A 24,292-nucleotide genomic window follows, 5' to 3' on the forward strand; every position below is an offset into this window, starting at 1 on the left:
TGTGAAGTTACTAAAAAGTCAATTGAAATAGTTTTAATCAAATCACGTGAAGTTTAACCTTCTTAAACTATGAATGTTTTACAGGAAATTTTAAATTCTCAAGACTCATAAAAGCTTGCATCAAAATAAAGGATCAAGTAAAAATCATATTGTTTGTCCTCTTTTAAAACCAGCGCTAAGAACCTCAATCTCTGATACTTCAAACAAAAAAAGCCTTTAAATAGATTTTATTGCCTTTTGTACAGCAAAGCTACAAGTCAAACTTCAATTTCCAAACAGTTTGTAGGTTGCCTTTATTATATTTATAATGTAATTACTTCTGAAATTCTTCTGTTTTGAAGAGAAATGTTTGTCATGTGAAGTATACACTCCATCACATAAAGGTTTCTAAATGAGCCTCTCATTGATGTTCGTACCCTGCAGGCAATGTTTGTTGCACAGCTCGTTTGCGAAATACAGTCCTTCTCCAGTGCCAAATTTCAACAAATAAAAAGTTAAAGTCAACTGGTAAAACAGTTCAGGCAAGTGCCTTGTCAATCAAGCTGCTGATAAATTTTAAATAACCCTCAACTGTCAGCACTTTAAAAAGCTGAATATTTACAATCCAGAGTGTAGAAGTAGGCAGTTTGTTTGGTAAACAATAGCAAACCATCATTAAGTTTTTTTCTATCTGAAATACAAACAGTTTTATTCAACACCCCCAGGTTCTGGATGACAGATATACTTCCAGATGTTTCAGAGAGACACGGGAATACCTTCAGATGCAGCCTCAAGATCATTATCTACAATTCTCATGCATGTGGAATAAGTGACACAGCAATGAGACTCCACTTCCTTTCTTGAGAAAGGAAGCTGTTCTAATCTGAGCTTCAAACAAGTATTTGGTATGGTGCCAATTCAAAAGAAGAGTATGTGAAATTTTACAAGAATTCAGGCAAGACAAGAGACACTTTAGTCTGTTTTTACAAGGCAAAATATTGAAAAAAAAACCAAAAACCAAATATCTGACTGAAGGGATTTCACAAGCAGAGTTTCTCAAAAACCTTCCCAGGCCAATCAGGCATTTTTCTTTGTGACTTCTCACGGAAAGCAGAACACATTAACAAGCAGTAGATGACCAAGCTAGAAAATAATCAGTAAGAGGGAGAGATGAGAACATTACATAAAGCAAGCAGACAGACTTTCAGCGTAATAGAAAAAAACCCTAAGTTTAAAAAATGCCAAATAAAGTTGTATTCTAGAAACTGACACAAAAGGAGGAAATAAAGACACAGGATATTTACTGATAAATGGGCTGTATTCAGTAGTAAGCCCCACATGCTGGAATATTTCTAGAGATTAGACAACAAATTATCAACAGCCAAGAGGAGATGAAAGCTATTTTTCTTCCTTCTTAATTAAAATATGGGGGTTAGTTGACCCTGTGATTTTTCATGGACTATACATTCTTATTTTTCTGCATAGTCTGCTAGTAATAAAACTGATTCAATTTGAAATTACTGAAGACAGAAACATTCATATCCTATTTTATCTATTGCTTGCATTGCTTAAGTGCCCTTTAGCACAAAAAGTGTTAGTAGCCTTTACATTTTGTTTTCTGGTATTTCATATAAAACATGAATTCTTTTTTATGTTAACGTTTTTGGTTGTGATAGTCGGTTTTACTTAAGGACACTTCCGCTGTAACCAAAGAATACCAGCAAACACTCAATCTTCGCATCTTCCAGTGAAAAATTCAATGTTTTCTTTGGACAAGGAAACAATATTGTCCTTTTTAAAGGCCACAAAACATTTAGGTCTAACACCCTCATTCTAAGCACAGTCAGTCTACACTTTCTGGGACTCTTCCACCATTAAACAGGGCCCAAAGGGCTTCTTTTGACTTTAAGACATAATTTGAATGCCTTGAAATTATATTTTAAGCTAATTTAGGAAGTTAATAGCTGATTAATAAATCCAAATCAGTACAGTATTGTTTAACAAGCACTAGTGCCAAATGACTAAAACCCTCAGATATCAAACCACCTGCAGCGATGGTGTCAAGTGCTCACAGGCTCAGTCCACAGCAACTACCTCTGACTGCAGAAGATGCCATGCTTAACTATTAGATTAACAAGTTCTATGCAGCGTTTGTTTTCTTCCATAAATCTGGATTTTACTAATTCAACTGAAATGTCAATTTTTGTCTTTAAAGCAGTACTAATGTTTTGATGAACATTTTCAGAAAGTTTGATTTCTAAGCACAGTTCCTGGAAAAATGGTGTTTTTGTTAAAACTTTTCCTGTTACTAGGTTCCCAGTTAAACTACCAGATGTCTGAGACAAGCTGCAAAGCAACACAACCACGTGTTATCACCAGGCTTTGCGTTTCACTGAGAGGCCAATCGCAGAACCGAAGGCAACTCAGAGGCAACACTTCAGAAGCTGGAATATCTGCCTCTTCTTGCTGAGCTACACAGGCAACTATCTTCTTCACAGACTGGGAGGACAACTGGGCCATGTAATAGCTTAAATAATTCCATTATAAACATCTGCTGCTCACATGCAGGCAACTTGACTGGGGAAAAAACAATCCAGCCCCACCACCAAAAAAACACAACTAGGTTGACTGCACAGCCTTTAATCCTTAAACCCCTGGACACATTACACAAAACCGGCTATGCTTTTCTTTTTCTCTGCCTTTTTCCAAACAATCCTGAGGATCTAAATTAAAGCAAAATTGAGGTAAGAGACCAGAAGAAAGACGGCCATAAAGCAGCAGTTTGCTTGTCTTGTGCCTGTGGAACCCGCCCACTAGATGTCAGTGTCCTCTTGGGCAGGGACGAAGCTTTTTGGGTCCCCGGGAGAAGGTGACAGCTTATAGACCTTGGTGATCAGGACAACTGAAAGGAGGAAATTCGTATAAAGCATCCCTGGGTATCACCTTGGCCACAACCAAAGCAGCCAGCAACAGTAACATTTGTGGACACCAAACAGAACATAAATACATAAATATACAAAGTTTACCAGGTCAGGTAAGAGGCTAAAGAACAAGAGCTGTTTCATGCAACTTTACTGATTAAAAGTACAGCACACTGGTCACTAGATAATTAAGGCATGCTGAAAATGGGTGATAAAAAAAAGCTACAAGATAAAGGTAATTCTGCTTCCTATTTGCTAAAACACCCCAAAACACAACTCTGTTTTGGTTTGGTTTTTTTTCGGAGGAGGCGGAAGATACAAAAAATACAAGACACAAGAATGGGCTCTACCACTACCAAATTGAATCAGGCCTAAAGAGGCATAGACTCAGAAACAACAGACTGAATTATTATAGCACAGCGTGAAATTCTCTGTGATAGGCATGAATACACCACACCCTAAATAAAGGGCAGAGCAGAAGTCAAAGTTCAGGCATATTAAGTGCTTATTGCAGGAAGGAATGGGTAGGTGATTCTATTCACCTGTACAAAATCTAGGTATTAGGTTAAATTAGAACAGAATATTTCAGTTGGAAGGGACCTACACAATCATCGCATCCAACTGCCTGACCACTTCAGGGGTGTCTAAATTTGGGTCTAAAAGGAAAATACTGATATAAAAGGAATATTAAACTTGATGGCAGGACCACATACTGGGAAACTAATGCCACCCTATAAATTATGGGGGACTGACAGGCAAGGTCATGCCAGAGGGGCAGCAGCAAGATACATTACAAAAGCAGATAGACAGTCAAGAGGAAGGTGAGAAAAATCAAGCTAAGTTTCTATAATATCGTTTAACGTGCCCAGGATTCTAGAAGACTCATTATCAAGGAAGCAATCACCCTAGTGGTAGCATGCACAAGAAACCTGGTGGTTCTTGTGGAGGAGATTGGGAAGGTTATAAAGCTGTGAGGTAAGAAATTAAGAATTTTGTACGGTGCACGAAGTACAGATTTCTTTCTTTTTAAAGATAGCAGATCAATTTGCAAGAGAACTCCCTCACTCGATCCATCAGAAAAAAAAAGCACCTTGAAGATCTGAGCAACCACAGGACCTGGCTAAAGACACAGCTCCCAAAGAACCACTTATGGTTACAGCATACTTATACCTGGTGTCCTTGCCAGACAGGAAAAGGCTAAAAAAGAAAAAAACCAAACACATACCACAACTTTTCCTTTAGAAATAGGAACTTAAAAAAAAAAAAAAAAGGAAGTTGACCGAAAGGAAATTATACAGAGCTAAAAAAGTAAATCACTTGCGAGCAGCAGAGGGCCTGTTTAAACGCGGCAGGTACAGCCCTGCTGGGTCCTGCTGTCCTGTGGTCCCCAGCCTGGGAGCTTCTGCTCACAATCTGCCCCCGAGGAAACCCGGGGAGATGACTCTGCTCCGTTCCTTACCGTCCCTCAGTATACACCAGTCAGAATAAAGTATTAGACTAGAGGTACATTTGATTTGAGATATTACACTATTTTATATATTCTGAAGAAACCGTGAAGTATCATATGATCCTAAAATGTATCCACTCGTCTTCCTCCCCAGTTAAAGATATACCAATTACACCATGTACAGTCGATTATTTTTTCTCTTTTCCAGGCAGCACAATACAATCTCATTCATGTTATGGCTTTGTCACAAACACCACAATTGTACTTTAACTGTTCATTCTTCTATAATCAAGTTATTTTTAAGGGGCTGTCTGTCTTCTACCCAGCTCCTATTTCTCTGAGCAAGTCTCAGTTTCACCCTTTGGCTCTTATGCTGTGAAACCAAAGAAATCTCAAACTGCCTTCAATATGGAAATAATTCCATGTTTTTCTTCTGATGTCCATATATACACTACAAGAACACTGTGCTTGCCGGTCCATCTCTTTCCAAGGTAATTGTTTTGATAATTTTAATGAGTAAGTGGTCCTTTAACAGCAAGAAAGGGAACATACTGGCTAAATTCCAATCCTGGTAACATTTCCTGTAAGTCTTATTTACACCGTATCTTCATCCCACCATGCTGACACTATGGGCCAGTCCAAGACAGGTGCACTCAGCACCAACAAAACTGGCCTGTAGACTCACCTGCTCATCTTAAATACACCTATTGTATCACATGTGGCAGATTCTAATTTTAACACCACTAAAAATATAAAACTAAAAATGTTCGTAACATTTCAAGGTCCTTCCCAGACAGCACAAGACAATCTTATTCGTATTACTCATTTGTTCCAAAGACCACAATTAACATTATTAATATCCAAGTAATTCACCAGGTTCAACTAACAAGCCCATCACCTCAGCATAAAAGTAGCTTTTACAAAGCAATACTTGTTTAGTAGTTACTAATTCTGATTTAATAATTATTAATTATGTACTTAAATATCTAGATACCATCAAAACCATCTAAGTTACAAATGCTAATGCATTAGTGGGACTGCTGGAAATAACAAGTTTCTCACATTAAGAAATCTAGCAAAACTAGATTCTAGGTCTTTCCATCTTCTAAGGAAAAGCAAGTAACCACTTTGGACACAACCCTATGGCATACTTGTGATTTTAAGAGTTTTCTTCTAGCTATAACCATAAGTAGATAAATTTATATTCATCTACTTCTTTCCATCGTATGTTATAGAAGCTAACAAATGGAATTCAGGAAGATGGTCTACATTATTATAAGATACAGATAGAGGGGTTTCCTACTTTTATGGCTTCGGGATTTTTTAAGTTGGGTGTGAGCCGTGTTTCTTTATCAATGTACAACTATTCAACTTCTGGTACAATGAGCTACCCCCAGGACAGAGTTTCATACCCTTCCCTACAGACAAAGAGGAGCTGGATTGTTTTTACTATACTGGAGGCAAGAGTTAACATAAATGACAAGAGCTATTGATATATTGAGACTTTACATATCAATCACTTAACCATTGCACCAATATTAAGAGTTTTCCATCTCTTAGCCTATTATTCCAATTATGTTTAATTTCATTTTCTAAGCCACTAGGCTCCTCTACTGCCATTCCTTCCTCATATCAGAGCAAACATCTGTATAGTAACTTGCAACTCCCACTGGCTGCAGTCCACACTTGCCCATCTAGGAACAGGAAAGTTGCTCAACACCAATTGAAGTATTCCTCTTCTCTCTATTTACAGACATATTTTTTAAAATTCTGAGAAAATATTACACTTGTGGTCAAAGTCAGATTCCAATTCCGGAAAACCAGAAACCATTTCAGCAAAGCCACATATCACCAAGGTGACTTGGTGAGACCCTCCGACTGTGGATGCCCCAGAAGAGGCATCACAAAGCCTGCAGAGTCCACCAGTCAGGCCTTGTCTGACCGTAAAATAGTGGTGGCAGCTCCTGGCACAAACACAACTTCCACATTTTCACTGTCTCTTTCAAGTCAGTATATTGCTCAACACAGACAACCCACAGAGAGAAGAGCAGGCTGCTAACCTGCACGCAAATAAGCGATGAATACCTTCCTGTTTTAGCTCACTAAAATGCAATGTAATCTCCACAAAGAAACTCCTGTTTTTGAATAGCTTCCTCCTAACTTTTATTCTTCACTGCTTCCTTCTCTATCAAAATGGTTTTTACCCACCTCAAGAACAATTGCACTTTATAGCATCTTACTGAGTATGGAACTTACAAATAAAATTGGAGAATCAACACTTAATTACATTTTTATACAATGGAAATTTAAGTTTGTGAACCTGCTAGTCATGGCTCTTCAGAATGACAAAATAAGTAGATGAAATACCACAAATGAAGAAAGTTGCATTACCAAAGTTACTTCCTTAGATCTATGAAAGCCACTCTTGGGAAAGACTAGATAAGAAAGAATGGAATCTAAACTTTTACAACCTAAGATAGGAAATACTGAAAGTAAGCCAGCTGTGGATTTCTTTTTTTATACAAAACAAAACAACACAAACAAAAACAAACACCACACAACAAACTGGGAAAGCAAGGGCACATAGCACAGAACAACTTAACAGGTTGTACCACCGCTTACAGCTGCAAAAACTATGTGACCTGCTTTTCAGCATGGAAACAGATATGCCTTTAGTCAGAACTAAAAAAAACCCCACCTTCTTAATTCTGACAGATGTGGAAGACTGCCTATTGCAATATTTCTAGCTAGAAAATAGGCTAGATATTGCATGCAGTTTGAACTGGGGAGAAACAAAGACCCTTTCCAAATATCAGGACTCCGCACACTTACTAGAAGAACTACTTATGCACACTAGAAGTAGGACACAAAATTTCTCAATCTTATTTTCCCTTGATGGAAGCAGCAGCATTCCAAACAAAATCAATAGCTTCAAAAGATCTCTGTTTTCATAGTTTAAACCTCAACCCCAATGTCTGCTGCAGTTTGACTTTAAGGAGCAGCAGCAATGCCCTCTTTAATCCTTCTTCTCACTCCCGCTTGCTGGCATTGTGCATCACGTATTCCATTGGGTAGCCAGAGCAGCTATTAATGCTAATAAGCCCAGACAGCAATACACGTTTGTTCTAAAGAGACAGCAACTGCATGACAAGTAATAGGATGAGACATACAGGATTGCTAAATCCTGGCTTTAAAATGCAAAATACAGAAATACATACTCTACAGCCAGAGTGAATCCATTCACAGGAGCAGTGAAGTATCACAATGTCTTATCGGGACGCAAGTGCTTCTTATAGATGCGTTATGGTGAACGGTACATTATGTGCAAGCTGCACTGCTACTCTGTCTGAATGCTGACTGCATCCCTTGTAGCTGTCGGGACTCAACTCTTATTTCAAGGTGCTCAAATTAGTCTTCGATCTCCAGAAATCTCTATAATAACCAAGCTTAGACGATAGTTCAAGACTAAAATTAGTCTTTTGAGGAGAGGGATCCATAAGCAATATTACCTGGTCCAGTATAAATATTAATAATTAAATATTAATTATTAATATCAGTATTAATCCTGGTGAAATGAACAAACCATAACCTGAGAATTCATAAGGAACTGCATGCATGATGATTCTTGCAAAGACTATTTCCAAAGTGACTTTAAAAAGCCCATCTTTCAGACATGCAGAGAACACAGCCTGTTACATTCAACACAGCTTTGGGAGAACCCTTCCAATCACTGCAGTTTGTTTTAACCAGTCTGGTTAAGTCTCATTGTCCTGCTTCCCAGGCTTCTTGCCCCACTGTCCAGAGCTAACACACTTCTTTTACTTATTAAAAAAATGTTTAATGTTAACATTTTCAAACTTAACTCTAATAAAATAATAAAACAAAGGAAATGTTCTGCATTTAAAACCAGACTCAAATAGACCAGCTAGTTCTACTTCGACCATTTTGTTAAAATAAAACAAAAAAATCCACCTATATACCTTCTCTCTTACTATAACCCAATAACTGATGAAATCAATCAATGCTTGCACAGCTTAAAAAGGTACCCAGCTACACTATAAATAATAATTTGCCTTTGGTTCATTAAACCCATAAGAACCTGTATGAAGTCAATGTGTATTTCTAAGAGCTTCCAGTCTAAAAGCAAGGCAGAGACAGAGCTGAAGATATTTAACTTGTTCACATAGTTTTCCATTCATTGTGCAATGGCCTCTGTCTTCAAAAACAGTAACAACTGATGGTGTAAAAAAGTAACAAAATCATCCTAGCAGCACAGCAATAAGGTAACACAAGCACAGAAGGTGAGGGAAGAAAGGAGGAAAAAAAAAAAAGAACAGAAGCAAAATAAAATATCCAAGATAAATCACAGTCAGTATGTGTTGGAATTAAAAAAATACATGTTGCAATTTGCATAAGATCTGACAGAGGAGAGGTACAGTGCCCAGTGAAAATACACACACTTTGCAAGGATGATTCAACCACCAGCTGACACAGAATTCCTCAAGGGCGTCTTCCTTCTCCAATGTCTGTCCAGAAGCTGGATCCAACAAGCTAAAGACAAGTCCGACAGCAATATGAATGCAGAAGGAAGCCTACATGAGCAAGTGTTTCTTCCATCTTCTGCAAAAACCCCTCCTCTGTGGCATTTGAATTAGCCTTAAACTCTACAATAAACTTTAGACAAGCAAAGCTGCCCAACTTTCTTCTTGAAGTCTTCTCAAGCCCAGTTTATGAATTACATACTTAACTTTCCACATAATATGACAATCATATACCCATTAAGCTGACCTACCACAGGAAAGAAAGTTGTCATCTCTACCCCCAAAAACTCTTCAGTTCAAGCATATGAAATTGGCAAGCTACATTCCCACCAACAGAACATTTCACATTCCCAGTTGTTGCCAGTCAGTGCTGAATTCCAGTACCACACTAGGAACAATCTGTTAAGAGGGAAAGGAAAGAAGTAACAATACAAATCTTATAAGTAAATATTGCCTGCTGTGTTATTAGCACTTCTCTTAGAATAGCTTGCAAGGAATAACCCCTGAAAATCCACACAACCAGTACGCGATTCAGGAAACTCCCGACTTTAGGACCAAGTTCTGGAGGTTTTAAAGTAGAAAGTAACATCTAAAGAACATGGCACTGAAATGTAGGAATAGAACGAACTAATTTTGGTGTTTATTTCCTAAAGCAAATTCCAGTGACTCCCAGACATGCCGTACAAGATCCTTTACCTGACTAAAATCATGGTCATGTTTAGTTCAAAGGTGCAGTCTCTCTAGAAATAAGTCACTTCACTACTTAATTATAGCCCTGCATTGAAGTCTCTGCCTAGTCCATTGCTGCTTTTCTCACTTCTAAACACATCCTGGCCTGATGCACACTTAATATGTCTGGAAGTTATCTTCATCTCTAAGAGCTAAAAATATCATCACTGAGGCTTTTATATACACATGCTTTCTTCACTGGATGGTCATACTGCCTTACTTTACCAGACACAGAATATTTTTTCTATTTTTATTATGAATACAGGAAGGGAAGCCCGTTATGTGTGCTATAAGACTGTACAAACAGGATGCTGGCTTCATTTTCACACAATCATCAACTTAAACAGTGCTAATGCTTTTTTAAATGCTGTGCCAGAAAGATATGTTGCTACAGCTTTGCACCAAAAATGCTCTATGTTTAATAATGTATAAATTACCAAATGCAAATGCTCGCTTAGGCTATTCCATATTAGAATTACTAACAGAATAAGCTAGCATTTTAGAAGTAAATATTATTTCCCTTTAGGAAATCACCGTTTATACACGGATTTATGGCAGCAGCTTTCGGACTTTAGGATATACATGTTTTGTCAGTTATTGGTCTTTCAATTTAAGTCATTTATTAACAGGCTATAGATCTCTGTAATCTGTAAGAAACACAACTAGGTTCCTCTCTGCCACAGTTTCATATATTCAAGTTTCCACCCATTCTGTTCAAAACAACAAAAATAAGAAATTTAAATCCTAAATAATTTGAATAATTTGCAGGTTACACTTTTACTGTAACCAAAAAAAAAAAAAAAAAGGTAGCTCAAATTTCATCATCTTACTCAAAATATTAAGAAAATCCCTGGCACCAGTTGAAGAAGCAACTGGAACAATGTTACTACAGAATATCAGGGCAATTCCCACAGCAGTTCTGTGGAATAGCCTTTGGAAAGGTTCTTCTGTTCATAAGGAAGATATAAAAGGTTATGACTCATGTGTGAGTGACTATATGGCTTAACATTCAGCCTAATGACAACCTACTTCAGAACGTTCAGTTTGAAAAACTGATCCCTGTCCAAAGCTTTGAGTACAAAGCTCCTGTCCAGCTTTATAGCAAAAAGATAGTAAGGGAAACAAAGTTAAATTACATTTCTTCCTCCTGGAAGAAATTCTCCTTGAGGTAAAAATAATAGAAAAATAAAATATATAAAACAATACATTTATTTACTAAAATAAATTCCAGCTAGTGCCTGAAGTACTTTCCAAGATCCTTCCACCTGGTTAAAATCATTGTCATTTTTATGCATTAATATTTAAATAAAGTTTCTTATTTGTCCATCAACATTTACACACAGTTATATTTATGTAACCTCACAGGAAATGAGTTAAAATTAGTGTTACATTTTAATTTGGTCATAATAAAAGTCAACATGGCTTTGTTTAACCACCTATACTACTAAAAATGGAAGTCTTGGATATTGTGACTCTACCCAGAATATTTTAAGTATTTGACAGTTTCTTCTAAGAGATTATTTCCTTTCTTTAACAGTTGGTGCAATAGGAATGCTGCCCTGTAGGCAATTTATAATTAATTCATTTCTGCAAGAATTCTCAGGTTTTTGAAAGAGTTAAACTAACCTACATATACCCTTCCCTCCAGAATAGTGTTTCATTTTCCAGCTTTATTTTGAGCTAAATTATTCCCTTGAGTACTCCTATTGGGCAACTGTATTCATTTCAATTAACAATAACCTATTTGCTAAAATTATCGGAACATACATGAGAGAGTAACTAATAATGAAAGTGTAGCTTCCACTTGTGATCTTGCTTCCTATACAGGAAGGCAAAAATTCAAGCAGAAAAATACTGCAAGACTTGAGACTTATTTCCTACACATGAAAAAGCTGTTAAAAAAAGAAAAGCTATGCACCGCAAAAATGCAGGACATAATACATTTACCACTCAGGCATCCTTATGATCAATTTTGCTCACAGAGCAGCTAGTCATCAGCTTACAAACCCAACATATGCCCAGTATAAGTGCAGTGCACTATTTGTATCACTTGTTTTCCTTTGTTCTGCTTCAATGTTAATTAATTTCTCAGTTTTGTGCAGTAAGACTGTGCAAATACTGAACAACTAATCTAGTAATAAAATCTAAGTGGAAGGCTATACCCAAGCACCATATACGCTACCAGAACACTGAGTGCCTTGAGGAAAAAAAAGAGACTGTTCCACCACAGGATTATACATTAGAGAGCCAAACACAGTCAATAAGAAGCGAAACGTTTAGGACAGAGTAGAACACTATTAAGGCTTTCTAAGAGCTGTGCAGTTCCCACAGCAATCAGTCATTTCAACATGACACACAATCTACACTAGCAAGTCCCTTGAACACTTAAAAGACAGGAAACCTGTATAGCATCCTTTGAATTAGGAACCCAATTGTTCAAAGATAGCAGTGTCCTCCAAGAACTAACAGAGGAATAAGAATAATGCCATACTAACATACATGAAAGACCACATCTATTTAAAAAAGTAATCAAAAAATGGAAAACAATATGAAATAAGAGGCCTCTAAAACTCTCAAATGTGGCATGTAGCTAGGAATCATGCCTAATAGGCTCTAAAGCCCAGCCAGAACCTGCATGAACTAGAACCTCATCTAAACAGCTGCAGCCATCCAGCTCAGCACAAGAAGTAGACTTTTCATCCATGACATTGACATTATAGCAGGTACAAAAGACAACAATGACAGAAGCGGTGCTAGCAGTTTGGCCTCAACAAAAGCAGGAAAATGAGACAATGCTGCTCAGATACCACATTCTTTTCAGCCTTCCATTGATTGTCCATTATTAACTGTCCACAAAAAGTCTTGGCCCCATGTACCCACTGTAGCCCAGCTGCACAGCCAAAAGGTGGACATCGCCCTCTCCAGAATCACTGATCCACGTAGAAGCTGTTCTTCCTGTGATCACAGAGTAAAAAACATCTGTGCGTTTTTAGACAAAAAACAAAAAGCAGATGTCATCCACATGGGGAATTAAGAATTACAAGACAGACAAATGGAGCAAAATGCAAAGCTGTTCAAGAGGACACCAATGTACTCTGACCTTTGAAAAATAAACAAAACCAGCCAGAAATTACAGGACTACATAAGAAGCAAGTTAATGTAAAAGAAGTTTGTTTAAAATCAACAATTTCCGTATTACAAGTAAATAAAAAGAGATTAAAGTAGTGCATATGTTCTTTAAAGCAATGTGGTTTTAACTAAGTTAATTTCCCCTTAGAGACTGATGCTTTCCAATCCATGACTTTGGACAACAAAACTCACAGCTAAGATAATACATTTAAAACTCGTATATTTCAATAACATTTAAGAATCAAGGCCTACTCTCCAACCTGGAAAACCTAAGGGTATAGTCCTTCCTCAGAGACAGGAACCTAAATTATAAGGATAAGCTTATGAACACTTAAAAACCATAGCAGATTAAAAATTGAACAAGCAAACCGATCCATACAGCACTTACAACTTTCAGTCTACTAATGTAGTTGCCCTTGGCACATTCATATCATTAAGCAATTCCAACATTTCTACTGAAGAGAGCTCAGAAGTAAAAGAAATTTAAAATATGAACTGTCAAAAGCATCATGGTAGGATTTCCTTCAAAATTACTGATGCTTCCTTCTGGAAATATGAATGAAATATGTATCCTTACTTGCTTTTGTTCCTAATGACACATCTAGCCCACAAGGCATCACTCTCAGCTTCAGTCCTCTTAGAGCTAGGTATTTTCCCCCATAGAAGTAACTGGTTACATAAGCTTGCTACATTTTACAGCGATAATTCAATTCTTGTAGGCTTTTCTCACAAGACACTTCCATTAGGGCAATATTGCCTTTAAGTCTTCTCACAAATTGATTCCCACGAATAAAATGCCCTTTTAAAGAAATTAAAAGTAGGAGGATAGATAGGAAGAAAATCAGGTCAACCAAACTAGGTCATCCATTTATACCTCTATTTATCTGGTACCTTTTGGGAAACTTATTTCTCCACTTGTCTTTTTAGCTGTGTAAGAATTTTTTCATTCTAAAGCTGATGGCAAAAGGGTGGCTAAAACAAGGCTCTCAGAATCAGTAACTTTCCTATGCAAACCTTGCGGTGACTGCAATGTCCTGACATCAGAATTCGACAATACCTTAAAACAACAGTTCCCAACCCAGAATTATGGTCCTAAAGTCCAACAGACTTCACTGCGCTCTTATCCTCTCGCAACTCTTGCCATACTTTGCTGTGGCACTCTCAGCTTCCCTAGCAAAGCTACAAGCTTTGTACTTGCACTGTCTCAGCAGTGGTGGGACTGAACACAGTTTTGTTCCTTGGAAGATGTCAAGGGACTCCAGGCAGCACGCAAGCAATACAGCTGCTCTCTGGAGCTTCCAGTTCTGAATAGAAAACCCTACAGACATACCAGAGTGCTCTCCTTCCAGAAACACATTCTGATCGTTCAAATTTGAACACAAAATTCATGAGTTAAGTTTATATTGGCAAGTGGTTTTTTGCCAGATGAAGCAGGAAAACAAAGAGCTTAATCTCTTCGTAACATTCACGTGCTAGTTAACAGAAATAGAAATGCATATCCATGCTTCATTTAGGGCAAATGTACACAGCTGAGTTATCCGAGCCTGCACTGGCTTAACTGCAGCTATTGTGGAGTACAACAGCCCCAGGAAAACACCAGGACGCAAATACCAGGATGCAAACACCGCACTTCCTAATGGCACTAAGAGCTTTTGCTCTAGCAAATAACTTATGCTTTACTTAGCTCCACATCTGACCTTTAACACTGATGTCTCTCCCTAAATGACAGCTGTTTTATAAGACCAAGGAGAAAAACATCATCTAGCTTCTCATTTCAGTTCTACAAAGGTGTACTCAAGGTACTACAGTTTCACCATTTTGCAACACTAGCAAGTATATTACTATTTTCCTGATGTCAAAATATCCTATGTACTAAGTGTATTACAGTATAACTGCAGCAGCATGCAACAAAATCTAAGAATCTTAACAGTGAAGAAAATCAAACAGGATTTCTGTTTATTACAAAATAATGGCTTTGAGATTAATTTAAAAGTCTCAGACTTTCGTCGCACTTACTATTAACAAAAGTATACACACTGGATAAGCAGATACTCAGATTAACCGTTCCCTGCTTGCAGAGCTGATAACTTTTACTTAGCTATAATAACATCAAGGAAAAATACCCTGAACCTATTGCAGTTGCAAGGTAAATTGTGTACACTCCAAACCAAGAAATTCTTACTACAGCAGTCACACATCTGCAGAGTAGTATATAGACATACATACAGATATATACCTATATATGCATATATCTCTGCACGTATGTAGATCTACAGATTAGGGTCTAGGGTTGATGAACTACAGTCACGAGACATCCGCGTATAGGTATTTCGGTATCCATCTATACATATACATATATATATGTCTCTGTATATATGTATAACTATACATAGCAAAAGGCACTGTAGGACCAAAATGAGAATAAAAACACAGTACGTATTTGACATGCTATTTAAATTACTTGGAGTGTGTGTAGTATGCCATGAGGTGCAAGGTCAAGATTACCATTTGCTCCACCTGAACAATTCTATAATATTCAGCACACACGTCTATACTCCATAAGAACAGTACTCACATACTGCTGTCTTTAGAGACTGAGCAAACAAAACTTACTGCCATAAAACTTCAAAAATACATTAACACTCAAAGCATAATATGGAAGATAAATAGAAACAAACCCATTTTTGCTGTGAAATTATAAAAAGGCTCAGAGCATATCTCAAGTGACAGTTGTCTGTGACCTACTAACACATCTGTAATAGCAGAGCTGCTTATAACAGACCAGCTGTACAACACACTTATGGGTCATTTTCTCCAAGGCAATCACTCTTTCTGTCACATTTCAGGGAAGAGAAGTGCCCAAAACTGTTGATGTTCATTTAAAAGCCTCCAGTTTATAAGATTTTCCATCTAGTTGATTCCATCAAAGCTTTTTTTCCTAGTTTAACCTTAACAGACAGAAATTTCTCTTTAAAAAACAGTATATATTTTGCCACACATCAAATAGAGCATAAATTGAGAGTTCATATTTCAAACTATGTGCTACAGGCATGAAACTCATAAAATAAATATGACAAAATATCTCAAAAAAATATCTATATAGGTGGGTGTTTTTTAAACTTAAAAATAATAATGCAAAGAGATATAATTCTATTATCTTTCCTCGCTAAATTCCCAGATTATGTTTGCCTTATAAATCTGAAAAATATCTTCACAGATACTCAAGAGGTGCATAATGGTATTTGAATAAGAAAGGCTTACACAAATGCACATTAATATAGAGATGAGCTTTGAAGAAGGGTGTTTCCCAAGTGCTATGGCTATGGTTGAATATAGTATTTGTGATATCTTTAATGCTATTTCAGAGTGTACAGGAATTAGAAAATCAACTTCACAATTGGCATTAGGACATGGACTTTCGCTATATATCTTAGTAGTCTTCAGTGATTTAGAATAGTCTAGATTTCTAATTCATTTTAGTAGCCTTCAGCATTTTAGAAAAGATGCACTTTCCTGAAAAAGGCAGGGAAGGCAAGTTTTATAACTTCTGGCGTAGCACTCTATGTGATCACCTTAGCTTTCATCCTTAGAGGTCAAGCACATTCCACTTCCCCTTTTCTTAAATAGGATTTTCACGAAACAATGACACAGAAGTACTTAATTCTGAAAATAAAACCATCAAGAGGTTTAAAGCATAGAATCTTTCTTTTTACCGGTTTCAAAGCAATGATGCATTCAAACCCACTGCTGCTCTTTATAAAACAGCACAAGTTCTATACTATGTCCAAACCTAAGAGTTTCAGCTTAGATGAACAGAACACAGACACACAATATTCAGTTGTTTGAGTTACCAGCATCCTCTTGAATGAAAGGTGTAAGAACATCTGAGACCAGATGTAGGTGCTTAGTAACTGCTTCTAAATTTGTTTAAAATCAGTATTATTTAAACCAATGATCTAGGGATCATTTTGACACCACTACCTCTAGACAACAGCTGAGGGTGCCTTACAGAGCACCCACTACAAAAACCACAAATAATTTCACCCATTCTCCGTGTTCCGTGACAACAGATTGGCCAGAGATATAAACCAAAAGATTAAGCAAGACTGTCATATACCACAAAACATTTGAAGCATAACATCTGATTTTTTTTAAGGTAAAGTTTTATACCATTCATATTCCAGTTCTATAATAATGGCAATTCACATCAGACAAACAATAGGAAAAAAATATTAGAATGCCTTTGTTGAGATTATTGCATAAGAAAACAAATGTGTTAGTTGTGGATAAATTAAATGAAAAATCAGCAAAAAAGTATGTATCAAGGTCTTTCTAAATGCTAGCATCTAGAAAAACTGTTTTCTTTACCTCCATATTGAGCTTTGACTTCCAAACCCTGTTTGATGTAAGACACATGTTAATTATAGAAAATCAGAATCTAGACCAGGCTGGTTGAATTCATACAACACGAAACACCAAGAGGAAGCAATCTATACTTGCCTCCCTTTGTCCCAATAGCAATGTCAGCAGAAAACCAGGAAAAAGTATACCCTTGGATGTGTTGTAACCATACTAGTAAAATCCTAACCTGCATTATTTTCAGAAAAAGCTCACTTGCCCCTACATCCACAAATACATGCTTCTTGGCAAAACACACAGGCAAGCCTATACTATTTTCAAACTATCTGCTTCATTTAAACTTAATTGTGCACACCCATAGTACTGAAGAGAGCAGTACGTAAAATGAAGAACGGTGTTGGAGCGATAGGGCGCTTCAAAATCTGTTTCGCTGAATAGAGCACCTTTGCATGAGTATTTAGAGGTTAAATACTTTGTCTGAACCCTTTCATTAAGTGATAGGTTTAGTAGTATAATAACACCTCCTTTCTAGTGCAAAATAATTTAAATTAAATACATCTGATTTCCAGTAACAAACTTGCCATTGGTGCCCAAATTACACAATTTGTCTTGTAAATTGGAGGGGAGGGTAGGAAGAAATTTAAAAAAAACAAACAAACAAACAAAAAAAAACCCCACAAACAAACAAACAAAACACAAACACACACACAAAAACAAACAAAAAAACCCCACCAATTTTCCACCTTCCAAGTGAAACATGTTTTCAGGTATATCAATGGCATTATTAAATAGCAGTCTTGGTCATCTATACTATGGAATTTCAGTAACCTCCAGCCAGATTAATCAGTCTACCTATACATAATTAGCTTCTCTACCCTCTTCTAGCACTCTCTACCCTCTGCCTATCAAGTACTTGTAATTCATCCACTCAGGCCTATTCTGTAACTCTATTACTCAACACATTCAAGGGAAAAAAGATGTGAAAATAAAGAATTGTTTTCAGTTGCATTCACCCACTATTCTATTCCTATTTTTAGCTTCCATTTTGACTTGGAAATGAAGCGATGAGTAACAGCAATTCCTATTCCACAAATTTGCCACTGCCTAGCAGCAACAGCACATCCTGCACTTAAATAAGAAAATACAACTTCCGCCCCCTCCAATCTCTACCAAATCTTGAAGAAAGCAGAATACTGAAGCTTTTTACCCCCTTGACCTCTCTTTTCTTCTCCATTTTCACTTATTTGAAAGATTATCTAAGCATAGTTCTGTTAAAAAAAAAAAAAATCCCAACATGTTCATAGCAAAAAAAATCGGTTATTACAACTCTTGTCACTAATCTCCATCTGCTTTAGTACATGGAGGTGTATATTGAAACTAATGTGACTATTAGGGCCAAATGTTAGTATCCTAATTTCCTGGTTTTCCTATAATTTATTATGCAAAAATCAAATATGAAAGTTTGAAATAGAAAGTGTTAAGAGAACAAAAGAAATTTTGAATGCAATTCTTTCCAAAGCATTTAACACCGTTTTAGGTACATCTTCCCCCTGAAATGCCTTGCCAATTAGTGTCTCCAATCCTATTTTCCCTCTTCTTTAGCAGCATCCTCTTTCCTTGCTGCTCTGTGAAAGCAATGGGAAAGCTTACTGGCTCTACAGTTGAAAGCTATAGAAACAACATGCTTTCAAATAGAGAAAATAAAACAAAAGCTATTTTTCCATACAGAGGTGCTACTACTTAAATGAAAGGATGACAAAACCATTTGACTTCAAAAAAGCAAAAATATTAGGCTATTTATCAGATATGAAATGCTAGAAAGGGGTTAGGAGATCTAACATCTAGGTATTTAACATAAAGGCTGCTAAAAAAAGCCTGCATTTTCCACTAGTCTAGGCCATCCTTTCTGTAAAGTACATGTAGTTTACATGAACAAGACAGACTCATCAGTACAAGAGAAAGTGTCAATTTGTGTTTAATAGCAATTATACTACTAAACCTATCGCTTAATGAAAGGGTTCGGACAAAGTATTTAACCTCTAAATTCTCATGCACTGAATTTATTCAGTGAAACAGATTTTGAAGCACCCTATCGCTCCAACACCATTCTTCATTTTACATACTTCTCTCTTCCACATGCTCAGATGTTTTGGCAGCGCACATACTTTCAGTATTTCCAAAAATCCTGCCCAAAGAGCACGGCTGATTTCCCACGGGCTCCCACCACACCCTGGATGAACTCGTTACTTCCCAAAGTCCACTCCGCTTCCTCTTCCACCCCTGGACCTGCCAGGGCTCCCAATGCGCCTCCGCCTTGCGCAACATCCGCGGCCTCCTCCCCGCATTTCAGACAATCTCTGATGCGACATTTACATTGAGATTTTTTTCTTTTTTTTTTCTTTTTTTTTGTTCCCAGACCACTAGTAGAGCCTGACAGCTTTAAGGGCTAACAATATGCTTTTAATCCCAAATAGCACCAGATAATAAAACAAACTACAAAGATCAACGTATATGGAGGTCACTAACACGCTCCTCTCCAGCTCTTCTGTGGGTCAATCTGTATTTTGATATTAAGTGTTGAAACAATATTGAAAAGTGCCAGCAACATCTGCCCAATCGAAATTATTGTTCACAGCTCTGACCGTCTATTCAAAAGATGATTCCTCTCAAACATTTTAACAGCTCGATTAAACAGCTGAAATAAACCAGGAAAAGCGCTAATTCTCCAATAAATTCTTCTCCCGAGCACACCCGTTAACCAAAGGCTGCCGGTGAACTGATCTGGAAGGAAGAAAGGACGAGGGATCCGGGCAGGGCTGCGATGGGGGATGGGGAGCGAAGGGAGATGTTAGGGAAGGGCAGATGAATATTCCTCCAAGGACTATTCAATACATTTAACACATCTCCTCAGAAAGAAGAGGGATCTGAAGTAGGCGGCTACAGGGGCAGATAAAGGGGGAAGGAGGGGAGGGGAGCCCGATTATCCCCAGATGACACTATACATGGCAACCCCGCGAGAAAAGGGGCTGCAAGGGAGAGGAAGCGCCAAGAGCCCTCCCCGAGATGCCTGTCCCTTTATCTGCTCAGGGAAGGAAGGGGGGTGGGGGGGAGGCTCCCGTTTAATTTTGCAAGAGCCGATCACCTACCCCAGGAGCACAGGAGGGGCAGGGGGCTGCGGTGACAAACCTTCCCTGGGGGGTGGGGGCAGGAAGAAGGGTAAATTAAGGCGGCCACCTTCCCCCCGCAACGCCCAGCTCAAAAAGTGGCGGGGGGCATGGGGGAGCTTCGGGGCGACACAATAGCGGGTCACTCACAGGAAAGCGACGCTTCCACCGGCGCCCGCAGAGGGATGGGGAAGGGGCTGCGGGGACAAGCCGGGCACCCCGGTGCCCCCGGTGGGACCCCCCGTCCCCGCCCCGAGGGGAAGCGAGAGCCCTGCCCGCCCCCCCCGCCGCCGCCCCTCACCATGAAGTCGCTGGCGAAGTTGTCCTCCCCATTGTGGTCCGTATCCTTCATGGCCTGGACTCGCTTAATGAATTTCCTCAGGATCTCCTCCTGGCTCATCCTGCCCCGCCGGCCGCCCTGCGGAGCGGGAGCCCGAGCCCCAGCCCCGGCCGCTGTCCGCCTGAGCCCCCTCCGCCGCACCAGCCCGTCACCCGGCTGCCTTCTCACTGCCTCGCCGCTCTTCTCCCAGCTCCCGGGCCCGCCCCGCGGCCTGCAAGCGCGGCACGGCGCGGCGCGGCTCCCCACCCCGCTCACGGCCGCTCGGCCGCCCGCTCCATCCTCCCCTCCCTCCGCCCGACCCTCCCTGGACGCCGCTGCCGACACAGGGCGACGACGAAGTCCCCACCTCCTCCCCCGCGCAGGCGCGGCTCCCGCTCCTCCGGCGTTCCGTATACCCGCCCCCTCGGGAACCGCCCCGGCATTCGCTTCCCCCCCATTGGTCCCTCTAAGGGCTGCCTCGTTCTATTGGTTATCGCGCACGCTCATCACCGGCTAGCCCAGCCTCGAGGGAGAACTTGGTTGCGTTGTTCGCCTCGCCCCGTCCTGCTAGCCCCTCCCGTTTCCCACGGATGGGACCTTCCGAAGGGCGCCGAGTGGAGCTCTGGAAGGGACCACTTGGAAGGCGGGGGGGGGGGGAGGGGAGGCTGAGCGGAGCCAAGTGTGGTTTCCTCTGGCTGCAGTACAATGGGGCGGAGGTGTGTGCCCACAGCTCCGGGACCGGGAGGCAGCGGCCGGCGCTGTCGCATGCCGGGACATGTAGTCGCGCCAGCGCTGCGTCCCCCGCGCTCGAGGGCCCGCGGCGGGGAAGGGCTGCGGGGTGGGGATCGTCGCCTCCTCACGAAGCGTCCGGCTGAAACGCCTGAAGGAAAAGGGTTTCTCCCCGGGTGGGGAGCCCGAAGCCGTGGAAAGTGCCCGGAGGGGTCCCTTGTGGCGGCCGTGCCCAGCCGGGGCGAAGGGCTCCCCGCGGGGCCGGGCCGCGGGCGGCGCCGCTGTGGTAAACACCGGGCGGCGGAAACATGGCGGGCGGGCCGGGGCGGGCTCCTGTCCGGAGACCGCTCCTCACGTATAGATATATATATATATTTATATATATATGCACTTACTAAAACTGTCCGCACGCGAGGATGAAAGGCGGAAGTGCTGCCCGGCGACGCTGGAAGGGCTGGGGGTTGGGTTTGGTGTCAGCGGGGCAGGGCTAGGGGGACACGGCCTGACAGGAACGGGGACCCCCCGGCACCCCCTCCGGGTCCCCCCGCCCCTCAGCCCTGCGGCGGGGTGTCTGCTGGCACCTCGGCCCTTCGTGCTGCAAAATACTGTAAAATTTCCTCCTTACCTGGTGTTGGGCAATGTCACAGCGTGACAAGTCAGCATGATGAAGAGTTTCTGCCATTCTTTTATGGGAGAAAGTTAAACATCAAAACATCTTCATGTCTAGTGGCCTGAGTACGTTTATACTTTACACTTCAGCAAAGCGAAATAATTTTAGAGATGTGTGTCTGTATAGCCTCATAGCATAATAAATAAATTATTTTAAAGTGTAGTTTTACTGGTGAAGAACTGCACAGCCTTTACTGATGTAGATGATCCAATAAAATTTTGTCAGACAGACTAGTGGTAGGGGTCCACGCTGAGAAGCATAACCTGGTTAAGGCACTTCTACCAAATCACCCATTTTCTGCTGCTCGTTCCCACCCACTGCAGTGTGTTGCACTTGCAGTCCCACCAGCACGACTGTTTGTTGCACAATACATTGAACCAGCTCAGGGAACTGATTCAGCTGCCTGTAGAAAAACTGTTTTTTCTTCTCAGACGATTCTACAAAGCTGGCTTTGCTACTGAAACAAACCTACATAAAAGCTTGACCTTCCTGTGGTAGTATAGAATCACAGAATCGTAGAATCTCCTGATTTGGAAAGGACCCACAAGGATCACTGAGTCCAGCTCCCGTCTCTGCATATGACAACCCCACAGTTCACACCATGTGTCTGAGGGTCTTGTCCAGTCTCTTCTTGAACACTGTCAGGCTTGGGGCTGTGACACCTCCCTGGGGAGCCTGTTCCAGTGCTCCAGCACCCTCTGGGGGAAAGAACCTTTTCCAAACGTCCAACCTAAACCTCCCCTGGCACGTCTTCCTGCCATTCCCTTGGGTTCTGTCATTGGTCACTAAAAAGAAGAGATCAGCACCTGCCCCTCCTCCTCCCCTTGTGAGGAAGCTGTAACTGCAATGAGGTCTCCTCTTAGTCTCCTCTTTTCCAGGATGAATAGAATCATGGAATGAAGTGTAAGATATAACTGGTTCAGATGACTGCTGAAGATCACCACCTCAATGCCAGAATTAGTAAAATGGCATGTTATCACCCTCAGCCCAATTAAGTGCACATCAGCTCATCATCTTCCTACTGAAGATGAGTTTTGAGCTACGACACAGGACCCTGAACGGCAGCTGCTGGTGCATGGCCATGTTTCCTTCTCCTGCATCTGCTACAGCAGCAGTGATCTCTGACAGGGAGGGCAGGCTGGAAAATTGAGAGGGTGGGCATTCTTACATGGGTTGCTGCAGACTTCAGCCGCTTATAGGAGAGTTGGTTTTTTTTAGCAGATGATGTTCATAGAGCCTAACATACAGCAGACATAAGGACACATCAAGGAATTGGGAAAGGGCCTCAGTTCTATGCTGAGATACTAAGGCTTGAAAAACTCCCAGTGCAGACAAATATTGAAGCCTGAGCACGTCACACAAGCATCTCAGCTGTCAGGGCTCTGTCTCCATGTCACCAGCCTCTGTAAGCTGATCAGCACTGAGGAGCCACAATCATGCCTGCTTTTCTTGCTGTGATGCCTCTCTTCCTTCTGCTTTTCTGCCTCCAAGCATTCTCTTTCTCCTCCACCAAAAAGTAGCATTAAAGAGAAATACAGAAATTAGATAGATAGGTAAACAGACAGACAGATAGATAGAGAGATGGACAGGTAGATAGAAATGGCACAGAGATCAGCAAGGATAGTTGTGACTTGGATCGTCATGTAATCTTTTCATACCACCTTGCTTGATTTCCATCTGCCTCAGGAAGGTTTTTTTAGTTTGCCCAGCAGTTGCCCTGGCAAAGCTGCTCCCGGTTGGTGCCAGATGGCACGTAACTTTAGGAAAGTGATACCTGAGACTAAGTAACCAATTGATGAAGTCTTGAATGTGGTACAGCTTTCTTCACTCCACACATTTATTCACAGAATACAGTTACAGAGGACTTGATTAGGAGAGAAGGAAAGATCATGATTTATTGCATTTGAATCTCATGTGATTATTACTTCACATTGAAAGGACCCAGTTAACAGTCCGGCCTGGATCAAAATCTAGGGTTGCATTGTAATAAACTGTTGTAGACTAGGAAGTGTAACAGTGACCTTTCATTCAGGTTAACTGATAAGAAGTTTATACAATCTCAGAAGAAAAGAAGAGCCCCCCAACCTATGCATGTGTCGCTAGCCAAAACAAAGGCATATAGGAAACAAATAAATTAGAAATAGCTGGGTGGATAATTTTGCTTAGCACTGTTTGCATGTGCACACTTACATGTGAGAGCTGCCAGACAGTCCTGAGCACAAACCCGACAGCAGCAGTTTAATCTCCCTCAGCCCTCCAAATGTTCCACAAGGCTGTCTCACCTCTGTGTTATGAACACAAACCC

The 24,292-nt window shown here is 40.4% G+C and overlaps 1 protein-coding gene across 4 annotated transcripts in view; it reads right to left on the reverse strand.

Annotated features, from left to right (window-relative positions):
* Positions 1-20,847, reverse strand: part of PTPN12 (protein tyrosine phosphatase non-receptor type 12) — a 75,884-nt gene extending 55,037 nt beyond the window's left edge. For all 4 annotated transcript variants that reach the window (XM_080340503.1, XM_080340504.1, XM_080340501.1 and 1 more), the window contains exon 1: positions 20,571-20,847. In XM_080340503.1, coding sequence (XP_080196629.1) covers positions 20,571-20,669 — 99 coding nt within the window. In that variant the 5' untranslated portion in view covers positions 20,670-20,847. The remainder of the gene's footprint in view (positions 1-20,570) is intronic.
* Positions 20,848-24,292: the final 3,445 nt, after the last annotated feature.

This window comes from Nesoenas mayeri (assembly GCF_963082525.1).
Source record: "Nesoenas mayeri genome assembly, chromosome: 1".
NCBI lineage: Eukaryota > Metazoa > Chordata > Aves > Columbiformes > Columbidae > Nesoenas > Nesoenas mayeri.